The 13,161-nt window shown below is 41.0% G+C and overlaps 1 protein-coding gene across 1 annotated transcript in view; it reads left to right on the top strand.

Moving 5' to 3' along the window:
• Positions 1 to 13,161, top strand: part of ANTXR1 (ANTXR cell adhesion molecule 1) — a 217,337-nt gene that overhangs the window by 46,205 nt on the left and 157,971 nt on the right. Inside the window, exons 4-7 of the mRNA XM_032410814.1 lie at positions 6,993 to 7,074; positions 7,652 to 7,685; positions 8,906 to 8,985; positions 11,760 to 11,828. Coding sequence (XP_032266705.1) covers positions 6,993 to 7,074; positions 7,652 to 7,685; positions 8,906 to 8,985; positions 11,760 to 11,828 — 265 coding nt within the window. The remainder of the gene's footprint in view (positions 1 to 6,992; positions 7,075 to 7,651; positions 7,686 to 8,905; positions 8,986 to 11,759; positions 11,829 to 13,161) is intronic.

Genomic DNA, 13,161 nt, shown 5'->3' with positions numbered 1-13,161 from the left:
GTTTCTATGGGGTTAACAGACATACAGGAAGCACTGATGAACTGAATTAGAGAAAAACAAGCCCTTTATAGCTGAGCAGAGATCTACAGAAACTTCCATACTTGGTGATGGATATGATCTGGGTATGGGCAAAAGTAGGGTAGCCAGGGCGCCTGGGTGGCTCAGTCGTTAAGCATCTGCCTTCGGCTCAGGTCATGGTCCCAGGGTCCTGGGATTGAGCCCCGCATTGGGCTCCCCGCTCAGCGGGGAAGCCTGCTTCTCCCTCTCCCACTCCCCCTGCTTGTGTTCCCTCTCTGGCTGTCTTTCTCTCTGTCAAATAAATTAAAAAATCTTTAAAAAAAAAAAAAAAAGTAGGGTAGCCATGGAGACTTTTCAGAGATGAGGAGAAGTCAGCTGAACCTCAGTCAATGATGTGTGCGAGAGGGATGGGTTATCTGAAGGAGCCCCACGTGAAAAAGAAATCTCTGTCTGACAATTCTCCCCCTCACCTGCACCTCTGCATTTTTTCTAAGAAAGTATCAGTGGAACAGTTGCTGAAAAGTGAAGAGAAATTGCATAATACTATATATGGATCACTGTGGTGCTTGGATTCTGGTGTTCTACCAGAGTTGAATCCAACAGCAAGCAAAAATGACTGAAGCTGCACCCACCTCCCTCCCAACTCAAAGACTGAAAAGACCACAAATGCAGGGCAGGGCAGAAGTCTGAGAATTAGGCTAATAACAGGGAACAGAGTCTAATTAAAGCTGTGACCCAGCCTAAACTCAACCTAACTCAAGGAAGAATCTAAATAATCAGCCCCCACCCCACCCCCAGCTCCCAAAGATAAAAGGCTTACGAGCAAAATAAGTCAACATTGTACCTAAGTTTCCACTGCTTTTCTTTTATGCACAATGTCTGAAACACAAATAAAAAGATAATGAGGCATGGGAAAAAGGCAGGAAAATGTGACCCATAATCAAGAAAAAACACAGTAATGGAAGCAAACCACAGATCATTCAGTGGTTGGAATTACCAGACAGGGATTTAAAGCAACTATTATAAACATGTTAAAGAATTTACAGGAAAAGGTGAGTACAATGGAGACACAGGATATCAGTAAGAAAAAACAACAACAACAACAAAGAAAACTCTAAAGAACCAAGTGAAAACTATGGAACTGAAATACAGTATCTATAGAAAAGGGATTGATGAACTTAAAAACAAGTTAATAGAAATTATCCAAACTGAATGAGACAGAAAAGTGATCAGGGGACAAAGGGGGGTGATGACCCAGCCCTTATGATTTGTGGGATAATACCAAGTGGTCTAATATATGTATAATTGGAATACTGAACATGACATTCTGCAGACGACTCTAAAACCCTCAAAGAACCCCCAAACAGGAGGAATACAAAGAAAAACATCATCTAAGTGCAAAGTAGTTGAATTTCTGAAAACCAGAATAAAGAGATAATCTTAAAACAGGGAGAAGGGAAAAGACATATTACAAAGAGAGGAGCAACAATGAAAATCACTTACTTTTCATCAGAACAAAAGGCATGCAATCCAGAAGGCAACAAACTGATTTCTTTACAAAGGTGAAAGGAAATAACGACAACTTAGGATTCTATATCCAGTGAAAATATCCTTAAAATTGCAGGCAAAAATTAAGACATTTTTAGGGGAAAAAAAAAACTGAGAAAGTCATCCCCAGCAAACTTGCACTACAAAAAGAAACAACTGCTAAAGGAATTCTTCAGGCTAAAGGAAAATGATACCAGATGTAAACTAGATCTACAAAAAAAAGGAAGGAGGAATAGCAGAAATAATAAATATTTTCTTAATTTTGCAAAAAGATGATTGCTTAAGACAGATATAATAACTGCATTTTGGAGTTTATTACATATATAAGAGGATATATTACAGTAATAACGTAAAAGATGAGAAGGGATATATGGAATCAGAATGTTAAAGCGTTCGTTCTTTCATTATATGAGAAGTGACATAATATTAACTTATAGTAGCCTGTGTTAAAGTAAGGATGAATACTGTAATCCATAGAGCAACTGCTATAGAAAGGATGTTACGACAGATCCTACAGATGTTAAAAGATAATGAAGAAATATTATAAACAACATTATGGAAAGAAATTCAACAATACAAAAGAAATGAATAAATATCTGTACATATTACTGCATATAAATTATAGCTCACTAAAAAATAGAGAGAGAGAAAAGGATCTTTGGTTCAGCATGCAGCTCAGTATCATTAATCATGTTGGCCTATCCTTAAGTAAAAGTCCCAAAGAGGCTATCATTTATATACATTATAAACAAATGATTAGAGTTGGCTGTGAAACATCAAGACTCCAAAAGTAGCAATGAAATATCTTTAATTAATCTATGGTCTTTTGTTCTGTTCACTCCATGTTTTTGGTAGTGAGCATCTGGAGCCATAAGGCCATCTGGAAATGCTGGAAATGCAGCATTAGCGGTAGTAAGTAGTGATGTGTGTTTACAATATAAGTTGAGGCTCCAAAGCCAACAACTGCCGGATATTTGAGAAAAGTTCAATTCCACAGAACTGGAAGCTCTTTTACTCAGAGGCAAGAAGTTGACAATGTAGAGCTGATGTTGGGTTATTCTGGGGTGGTGGTGGAGATTGTTTTATAGACTGAAAATGTGGTAGACATTGCATAACCCCAAGGAGGATTTTGCAGTAGGAACATCACTAGGATACTTAGGAGAAAAGCTTGTTGAATGTAGTGCTTCTTGACATGCTTATGTGTGTCCATCCTTTAATGTTTCCATCAGCAAATCTTATCAAAATGTCACATCACAACCAGAATCCCAGAAAGTAATCTTCATGAAGTATGGGAAAATTCCCCGGGCCATAGAAAGTCCAGCAGACATTGTGACCAATTCTCCCACCCCCTACCCCTACAAACCAGTGCAGTGCTGGGGGCACGGTGCATGCTCAGTAAATCATTGTGGAAATGAATGAATGGATGCATGCATGCATCCAAGCTGGAATCATTCATTCAACAGCAAATTATCTATTCTATGCCGATCATTAAGTCTTGCAGGGATTGTACAAGAAACACAGGACATGTGAACTGGAAACCCTTCACTTCTACATAGGAACACTGGCAGACATGTGAAACCACCAAGGAAAACAGGAGACTCTTTAATAGCAGCCTCTCCATAGGATTCGAATCCCTGCCTCTCTCATTTCCCAGGAAGATAACATTTCATTTGGTAATAACCAAGTCCTCAGAGAGGTTCTTATCACCCCCTTTAAAAGATCTTTCTCCCTATTTTCTTCCATTCTTAAGAGAGCATAAAAAAAAAAAAAAAATAGGCCCTTATTAATAGTTCTATTGTCCCAGAATTAAAACAGACCCACCATTCCCATGAACCGTCTGTTCTGTTTGCTTAGATGTTGTGGGTGCTTAGAGAAGGGACAGGGAGTAGGGAGGTGGGGCCATAAGTCATTTGATCTTTTGACCAAGAAGGGTGGTATATGGGGAGGTTGTGATCACTGCTTGGGACTGGTGAGTTCCTATCTTGCCAGACATAAAGTATCAGGGAGAAAGACATTTTCCATAACAGCCTTTGCTTGTTCTGGTACCAAAAAAATAGAAAGCCCAAGAAAATACTTATAAAGAAAAGGAAATAGGCTTAGAGAAAACACCCCAGTTCCCAGACTTTATTTGGCAGAGAAAAAAATACAGTGAAGCCAAGGAACCTTTTCCACACCCCCAATATGCCTTTTTTTAAGCTTCAGTCTTAACACAAGATTCCAATTTTAGTGTTGCCGAAATGTCCCGAACTTTGCAAAGATAATGCCACATTTGCTTTTCTCTTCCCATTTACTTTTAATGCCCAATCTCTTCTCACCTAATTGTCAGAAATTAGCCCCCTCCTCTTTAGTGCCCCCAGCTATTCTGAAGTGTTCCATGTGCCACCTCTGTGTCCTCAGGAACAAACCCCCATTTCCCTGTCCCAACCTCAGTCCCATATCCCAGCCTCACCCTCTTGCCGCCTTGCCAGTGTCCTTTCCCTCTTGAAACTGCTGACCAACAGGGCAGTGCTGCCCTCTTATAATGTCACCCTCTCCCTTCCCAGTGAGGGACACAGCTCTCATCTTTATCCCTCCTTCTAATGCACAGATATATACCCTTTCTTATCACCAAACGACAGAGTTAAAATTAAACTATGCCTTTTGATAGGAGTTATTGAAATACTGGGGGCAATATAAAGGGGTACAACAGAGAATTGTTTCTAACCACCACATAGGCACAGATCTAGGATCAATTATCAAGTCAGCTTCTGCCTGGCCTCCCTCCACATGTCCACGTGAAGCTCATCCGTGCCCCCAAGACTGACTTCTTCCTAGGATGATTAACGTCTTCAGTAAATATTTATTGAATGTTTGTTCTGTTCCAAGCACTGTAGTAAGCACAGAAGATATAGCGGGGACAAAAACAGACAAGGCCCAGCCCTCATGGAGTTCAGAGCCTCGAAATGGTGAAGGAGGTAGCTAAACAAATTAGTACATAATCAAATGTTATTAGTTACAAAATTGTTGGGTGCCATGAGAAAGCCTAATTGAGGGAGTTAGTCTAAATAGGGGAAGTCAAGTAAGGCTACTTTGAGCAATTGACATTTAGGTTGGGACTGAAGGCTGGGTAAGAATTAGCCCAGTGAAGGGCTGGGCAATGGTAGCCCCAGTCCACAGGCAGCAATGATTGCAGGTGTGAAAGGCCTGTTGGAGAAAGTTGCTTGGGAAGACCAGGGGAGCTCAAGCGAGGAGAGTGGGGGCAGAGTGGTACAGGTGAGGCGGGACAGGGAGGCAGAGGAACCATCCCATGTAGGAACTGGAAGGCTTGGCACGTTTTTCAGATATATACCAAGTATAACCCAACAGCTATTGAAGGGTTTGGAGCAGGGGAGTGAATGATTCGGCATGTTTTAACCTATATTTTAACAACATTGTAACAGCCATGTGGAGAATGAATGGAAGAAGGGCAAAAGGACAGTCAAAAGATAGCAAGTGACTGTCTTAGTGGTCTAAGCAAGAGATGATGATGGCTCAGACCGTGGCATTGGCAGAAGAGATAGAAAAGTAGTCAGTTTTACGAATGTCTAGAATAGAACTGATGGACTCGATGATAGATTATGTAGGGGGAGCAGGAGAGAGGAGAGTGAAGGCAGAGGGACCAGGAAGGCTTCTGGTTTCTGACCTGGGCAGCTGGGCACGTGGTCTGATATCTAGGCACTGGTAAGAAAAGCAAACAATAGTCAGAACATTTCCCAAAGTCTGAGTTACTTGGTCTTAAATATTCCACTTGAGAAGCATCAACAACCCAGGCCAGGGACAGGCTCAGGCGAACCCCTGTTTGGTTTGTCTTTTAAAACTTCCAACATCTTGGCAATCCAGCCTCATCCATGGCCGCCGCATTGCATCAGTTTTAACAGAAAGTTAATTTTGCACTAAACTTCTTCCCCAAGCAATTGCCGGGATAAGACAGTAATGAATTTTGTTCATTCATTCAAGGAGAAACGGTTTAACATAGTGATGGAGAACAGGGCCTCTGGGTTTCAAATTCAACCTCTGCCACTTAGTAGTCGAGGGACTTTGGGCAAGTTCCTTAGCCACTCTGTGACTCAGTTTCCTTATCTGTGAAATGGACATAACAGTATATCTACCTCAAAGAGCTTTCTTAAGATAATAAGTGAATTAATTATAGGTGGTGTATTTCTAACAGGGGTTGGCACACAGTGACTACTCAGACAGTGTTAGAAATTACCATCGCTCCTCATTAATCAAGTGTTACTGAAATCTCCCACTTCTCCAGCACTGAACTGAAGGAGAATGCTGGGCAGAGTAGAGAGCCATTTTTGAGTCAGTCCGATTTGATTTCAAGTCTGCTCTCCTGCTTAACGTCTTTGAACCACATTTTCTCGCCTGTTGTAGGAGAGCAATAATGCCCACCTTGAGCAGTTACTGAGAACATAAAATCAGAAATCCTTGAGCAGGGCCTTGTGCATAGCGGAAGCTCAGTAAATGGGAGGTTCTTTCCTTACTCAAAAGGAGCTTGCCTTCCTAATTTACATAGTGCAACTCCCCCTCTGTCCCTAAAGAGGCCCCGGTGAGAGATAATTACAAACCCTTTTGTAGGCTTGCAGATTAGGAATAAGGTTAATGTTTCTTCAGAAATTAACCTTTTTTTGCCCTTTGGGCATGGTATGGAGCTATTTAAAAGACAGAAATGTGGGTGTGGACATCTTACATCCCAGAGAGAATGGTCTACAAAGATTCTCTTCAGTCCCCAGACCATCCACATTTCCCATCACCAGCTGGACCCTTTCCCAGTGCCATAACCCACTTCCTCTTCCTGCCTCCCCCACCACCACCCTGAGCAACCAGAGTAAGAAAACATGGACACCAGCCCACAGAAAACACTCTCGGTTGTCCTGGAAAGCGTAGATTGCCTGAGCTTTTATTTTCAAAGCTGACTACACGGTTTCCTTTGGCACATCCGTGCAGGCGGCAGAGTTTGCTCCCGACACCTGCCCGTCCCACCTTCGCTCCTTGCGGTGGCCTTGCCCTGGGTTCTTGGTACTCCCCTCTTTCTGGCTCACGTGAGCTGTTTGCATCTTGATATAAAGTTGCCTGAGATGTCGTGTCATCCCCTCCGGAGCAGTTGCATTTTAGGACTCATTTCCAATGTAGAATGAAAACTTTGTCCTGTTAAGGGGCGGAAAACTCTTGTGAGCGGGTGGATATTCCTGCAAAAGGGTCCCTTCGCCTGAGATTTCACTCATCCTCCCTTATGGCTGACCCTGAATGGATAATGTGCTACAAAGACTTTCCCTCTAATAGGCTTTTGGGGGACGTGGGGGTACTATCGCAGGAGCCACAAAAAAAAAGATTAATGCATATGTCTCTCCACAGCAAAGTGTAAAATGCTCTAATAAGACTAACAGGGTGTCTTTGGATTTCAGGGAACAGATCCGTCAGGGCCTAGAAGAACTCCAGAAGGTCCTGCCAGGAGGAGACACTTACATGCATGAAGGATTTGAAAGGGTAATTTTAAAATGGTTTCCAACTCTAAATGTAAAGTTGTGATAGAGAAACATCAACATAAGGATGGCCGATGAGATAAGACACATGTAACTGAACAACCTCCAAGAGCAAGAAAGTAAAAACAATCTTCCCACAAGCTTGCACACTGATAACTCTATCCCAGAGAAGTGAATTTCCTCGCTCCCTCCCTGACACCGACAAAGGGCTTGTTAGCTAATGCTTGGCTGACACTCATGAATCATGCCACACGCAAGTCCCCGACATTTCCAAGGTAAACTTTTCTATATGGTGCGTGAGTGGTTGAGACAGAACGTCAGTGACTTCAGTCATAGGGAAAACAAGTCCCAGTCTGTGAGAAGCAAGACATGGATCCATGTTCACAAGTACATTGGTTAAATGTCAAGGTAACTTTAGATGAATGCCAACCATTGGTATTTGAGCAAAGCCTGGGTGGGTTACATAAAGAATCAAGACTGAGCCGGCCTACATAGCCAGCCCCAGAACCCACTGCCCACTATGGTATTTGGAATAGCACACAGTGGCTCTAGGTCTAATGTCTCTTCCGTGTGTTTTTCAGGCCAGCGAGCAGATTTATTATGAAAACAGTCAAGGTAAGACTATAATATGAATTATCAAACTTTTTTTTTCTGTGTTGGCCTGAAAAAGTGCTTCAGTATCTTCACGTTACAAAAGATAAATGTGATGTCCATAATCCTCCACACCTCATCACAAAGAAGACAAGATGACATGTACCAGGTCAAATTCCACTGTCCTGTTGATGCCAAAAAAAAGTTACATAAAAGTAATGAGGAGCCCATCATGGGCCACAGTCTATAATGTCCGTGAACAGCTTTGCATGCTGAATTCGTTAAATTAATAAGTACTTGGATAGGTTAGTAAAGTCTTGGATTTTCATGTCAAATTTAATCTTTTTTGTCCTCCCCCAAGCTCCAAGCCACTTCATTACTGTGATTGGATATGATATTAAGATGAAGATACCAGTGTGGTTTAAAGTTGGCTTCATTTAAATGAAAAAAAAAATGTATACAATGTACTTAACGTATAGAAAATATACTTCTTACTATGATTTTAGCTGTTGTTACTATTACTACAGTGTCTTTCATGGATAGCCTTTCTTTATCTGAGGCAAATCTTTTGAAAGAGATTCAGTATTACAGTGGGGATTTTCTCCCAGGCCTGTAGAGGTGTCTGCTTCCTATTTCCCTCTCAACTGTGACAAATAGAACAGACCCAATATCAACGCTAAGGCTTGTTAATATAAACCAATCCTCAGCCATGTTAGAAGTCTAAAAATCACTGAAAGAATTCTAGTAGGTTTTCCCAGCTGGTATATTTCCACTCAGCTTATAAATCACGACTATTTCTCCTTGCCCAGTTCTTCAAGGGGTGAGGGGTATGGTCCACTGTGGCCTGTGAGGACTCCTGAACAGCCCATGTGGTAGAGTTTGCCCCCAGGCCTTAACCTCAGTCACATGGACTGTTAATAGAAAATCATAGAAGTTTGATTCACTGGAGCTACTCCCAGCTATCAGTCCAGTGACCATTCCAGCAGGCTTGGCCGTTTCTGGAGAGAAGACTGAGAAACCCACAAGCAAAACTACCCCCTCTCCCCCCGCCCCAGAGTCAGTCCCCACAGATGCATTCTTCTTCTTCGTGTTGGAGGTGCTTCTAGTCCCAAAAGAAAAGTTGCTGGTTCTCATAAGATTGACCTCGGGTGGTTGAGTTTATGAGACATCAACCCCCAGGACTGAGAGGGGGTTTCCCTGAGTGCGGCAAGATGGATTGAGTGGGTCTGTGTTGTGTTGAGCAGGATACAGGACGGCCAGCGTCATCATTGCTTTGACCGATGGGGAACTCCATGAAGATCTCTTTTTCTATTCAGAGAGGGAGGTAAGCGATGGCCTGGCCTATATCTAACACAGATATGGAAACAGGGCTCCTTCCTCCTCAGAAACGGACTGCACTCTTTCTACTCAGACAACACGATTAGGTGTTCTTTGTAAAACCCCCGGGGTAAAATAGTGTCTCATATGTAAAAAAATAATAATAATAATTCATATTTTTAAAGTGAACTCTCACGTCTTACACATGGTAGATGTTTTTCCCCCTTTCAAAATATTTGCCTGTTACTCTGGGTTTTGAGGGATAAAAGTTGCTTACCATGACTTGATTGAAAGCACTATATTTATCTAGCAGTTTTGAAATAACTACATATCACTTTCAAACAAAAACGGTGCCGTTTTTCCCCCATTTCTGCTAAAAACAGGAGGAGGGGAAAGAATCACTTGAAATATGTAAGAACCAGTCTGGTCAGAAGGTATTAATCATTGAGATTCTCACTCCGAGAATCAAAGTTGAATATTAATTGGTAGCAAAGTAAATTGCAATCGCTCCTACAGTATTTCTCCTTCCTTTTCTTTATGTTCTCGAAAAAAAGTATTCCTTAAAGCAAGTGAGAGTATTCTCTCTAAACGAAGCTTCCAGTTTGTATAAAGAGTTTCAGAAAAAGAGGTTTATTCGGGAATTGAAAAATAATATTTATATTTAGGAAATCCTTTCCTTTCCAGTCTGAGATTTGAGCCACATGTATAATTGGCCCAAGAAACTAGTTCACCATTACTGACAAAGTTAGAGAGAAACACAATAAGGAAAAAGACAGGCAGTGAGGAAGGAAATGCTGGCCTCTGGGGGAGGAGTTAATCAGAGCCTGACACTTACCTCAAGCTCTTGACTATTATTTGATTTAAATTCAGCTCCCTTGGCAAACAATCATTCATTCATTCATTCATTCATTCAGTGCTAACTGAGTGCACCGCATGTGCTGGGCACTTTGCCTGATACTAGGGAAACAGGTGAAGAAGGTACGTTTGCTGCCCGCATGGTGCTTACCACGGGAGGATGTAATGCTGCTTTTGAAGCCTCTGCTGGCGAAGGGCATGAGGAAATGCTGTAGGTAAACACACTACTTCTCCCCTACCCATAACTAGTACAAAAGATCATTTGCACTGGGGAAGCACACAAGTAAATGTGACAGACCCTGCCTGAGCATTTGGAAAATAATATACTCCCCTAGTCTAAAGTTGAAACTAACGATACAGTGGGAACGCAGAATGGCTTATTTTGGGTGCTGCACAACAGTCAAATAAAGTAAAAACCCTAATAAGGAAATAACTGAATATGAAATAAATGATGGATGTCAGAGGCTTAAAATACGGGTTAGTAGAAAAGAATTTTAGGTATGGCGCGTACAAACTTGGAAAAATATTTGGAGTGCCAGCGCCAAGAGAAGGAGGCTTTCTGAAAAAGAAAGATAAAGCTCAAGATACATAAAGAAATGAATTTTTCCGTTTTTGAGAATCCTATATAAAGCCCAATTAGAGAGAAAGAGTCAAAGAAGTTACTACAGATAAGGCTAGAGATAGACTGTGTCTAAAAGTTAGTTTTATCCTTAAAGCAGCAAAGCATATTTTTAAAATGAAGGGAAAAAATATGTGTTTCTTCTAAAATTCAGTGTTTCAGAATGTTTCAGTCACAAGTGGGTTTGAATACTAAAGCGAGGGGTGGAGGAGGAACACAATTCAAATCAATATGCATACACTGAGCACCTACTATGTGTTTACTATCAATTATTTATTAAGCACCTACTGTATATTCCAATGATTTCCAAATTTTATTTTCTATTCTGAAACACAGAAGAACCTGGAAATAAGATATCAGAGCCTTTAATAAATCAAATATTAAAATCAAGCCAAAACCTGGATGTTATTCATTATGTTGCCCTCTCGATACTTAATTGTAGAGAAGGTCATGGGTTCCCTTACTCGAATATAGACCATAATTCCCATACCATTAAACCAGTGTACTCTGTGGGAATGAAAAGGGCCTTATTCACAAAGGGTGCTGACATTTATAAGCATCTGCGTTGTTCTAGGCCTTGTATTAGGAGCTCTGAATATGTTATCTCATTGAATCCCCAAACACTTTACAGGGCAAAGCCAAAACTAGGTATAACGGGTTCCAAAGGCCACATCCTTTCTATTATACCATGCTGCTATAACAAAGGAAGAAAAGTATGTCAATAAAAATTCTTCAGAGGAATGGAATAATCATTTCCCCAGAATATTTTTTTAAGATTTTATTTATTTATTTTTATTTTAGAGAGAGAGCAAGCAGGGGGAGGAGCTGGGGGGAGAGAGAGGGAGGGGAAAGAATCCCAAATTGACTCTGCGTTGAGCACGGAGCCCAATGCAGGGCTCGATCTCAGGACCCTGAGATCATGACCTGAGCCGAAATCAAGAGCTAGATGCTGAACCGACTGAGCCACCCAGGAGTCCCCCCCAAAAATATTTAATAGGCTTATCCTAGCCTACTGTTCCCTTTTCCTCCCCTCATCTTTCAAATCCCTCCATCAAGACTACTTCCAACGCTCTTTCTCAACACATCCCATTAGGCTAATCACTCCTCTCATGTCCCTCATACATCACGGTAGAATGTGCTGTTTACTAGAGGGTGAGCTCCTTGGGAACAGGGATTGCCCTCTCCATTGTGGTACCTGGCACATAGTAGGCGCTCAATAAATACCTGATCATGGAAGTTAGTCTGGTTAATCCAAAAGGAGTATATTTGCCACTTCTCTGTCTAATGGCTTTTCTCCATTGACCCAGGCTAACAGATCCCGAGATCTTGGTGCCATTGTTTACTGTGTCGGTGTGAAGGATTTCAATGAAACACAGGTATGGATTTCTTCAGGTCTGGGAGCTTGTGAATGATAGAGCACATGTGTATTCAGTGCAGCAGCACAAACACCCCTTAAATAGGTTATTTTTCCATAAACGTTGAGCAAGCAAGAATTATTGGATGTGTAAGGGACGTGAAGCCAAGCCAATGCATTTGGGGGCTGTGAATGCAGACTATCCAGGCAGTATCTTCTTTGGTTGACTTTCTTGGTAGATGTTAAATTGCCAAGGTGTCAAAACATATCTGAATAACATTAGAAAACTTGTTGATTGTTTGTTTTTCTTTTTCATTTAGTTTAATGAATCTAATTTGGCTTAAATGTCAAACATCCCTCTTCTCCCATTAGAAATTCAGTGCATTTTCAATACAAAAGTAAATATACAGTTGGTCCTTGAACACTGCAGGGATAGGATATCAGCCCCCCTACACAGTCAAAAATCCATTGACAGCTTTTGACTCCCCAAAAACTGAACTACTAATAGCCTACTGTTGACTGGAAATAACATAAACAGTTGATTAACACATATTTTGTATGTTATATGCATTATATACTCTATTCTTATAACGAAGTAAGCCAGACAAAAGAAAATGTTACTAAGAAAATCATAAGGAAGAGAAAAGACATTTACAGTATTTTACTGTATTTATTGAAAAAAATCCGCGTGTAGGTAGACCTGCTCAGGTCAAACCCATGTTGTTCAGGGTCAGTCATAATTGGCAAGTGGGCAAAAAGAATGTACAAGTATAGGTATGCAAATTGTGACATTTTGCTAACAACCTACATAACTGTTCCTCAATGTAGGTCATCATTTCTTTTTGTTTTAATGACATGGGACAATGCTTATGATATTAGGTGAATAAAATAGGGTTACAAAACAGTGGGGATAGTCTGAGTCCACTTTTAAAATAAATGTGTGTATTTGGGGAGGGAAAGTATGAAAAACTACATAGTATATCAAATTAATAATAGAAAAATGGTAGGGGGAAGATAGATAGATAGACAGATGAGTAACTTTTTTTCTTGTTAACACTCCTGGGTTTTCTGAAACTTCCCATTGGTTATGTGTTACTTTTGCCATCAGGGAAGGTCATGGCACTGACCATGATGGTGGCAGGCACAGAACTATAGATTTGGAGTAGAAAAGTCCACAGATCAGATTCTTCTTTCTCCTGTCCTCTGTTCTGTGAAACAAGAGAGCCAAACCAATTGCAGGGGTCCTCTCCTCAATGAGTAATTTGAGCAAAAGGGAAGGGGCTCCATTCATTGGCTTCGCCCAACACCAAAACTTAAATTTATTTTTAAAGTTGCTCTGAAAGGAAACCTGAGTC

Source organism: Phoca vitulina, unplaced genomic scaffold (genome assembly GCF_004348235.1).
Source record: "Phoca vitulina isolate PV1807 unplaced genomic scaffold, GSC_HSeal_1.0 scaffold12, whole genome shotgun sequence".
Classification (NCBI taxonomy): Eukaryota; Metazoa; Chordata; class Mammalia; order Carnivora; family Phocidae; genus Phoca; species Phoca vitulina.
Note: the sequence above shows the minus strand (reverse complement) of the source record. Positions and strands in the feature narration are given on the sequence as shown.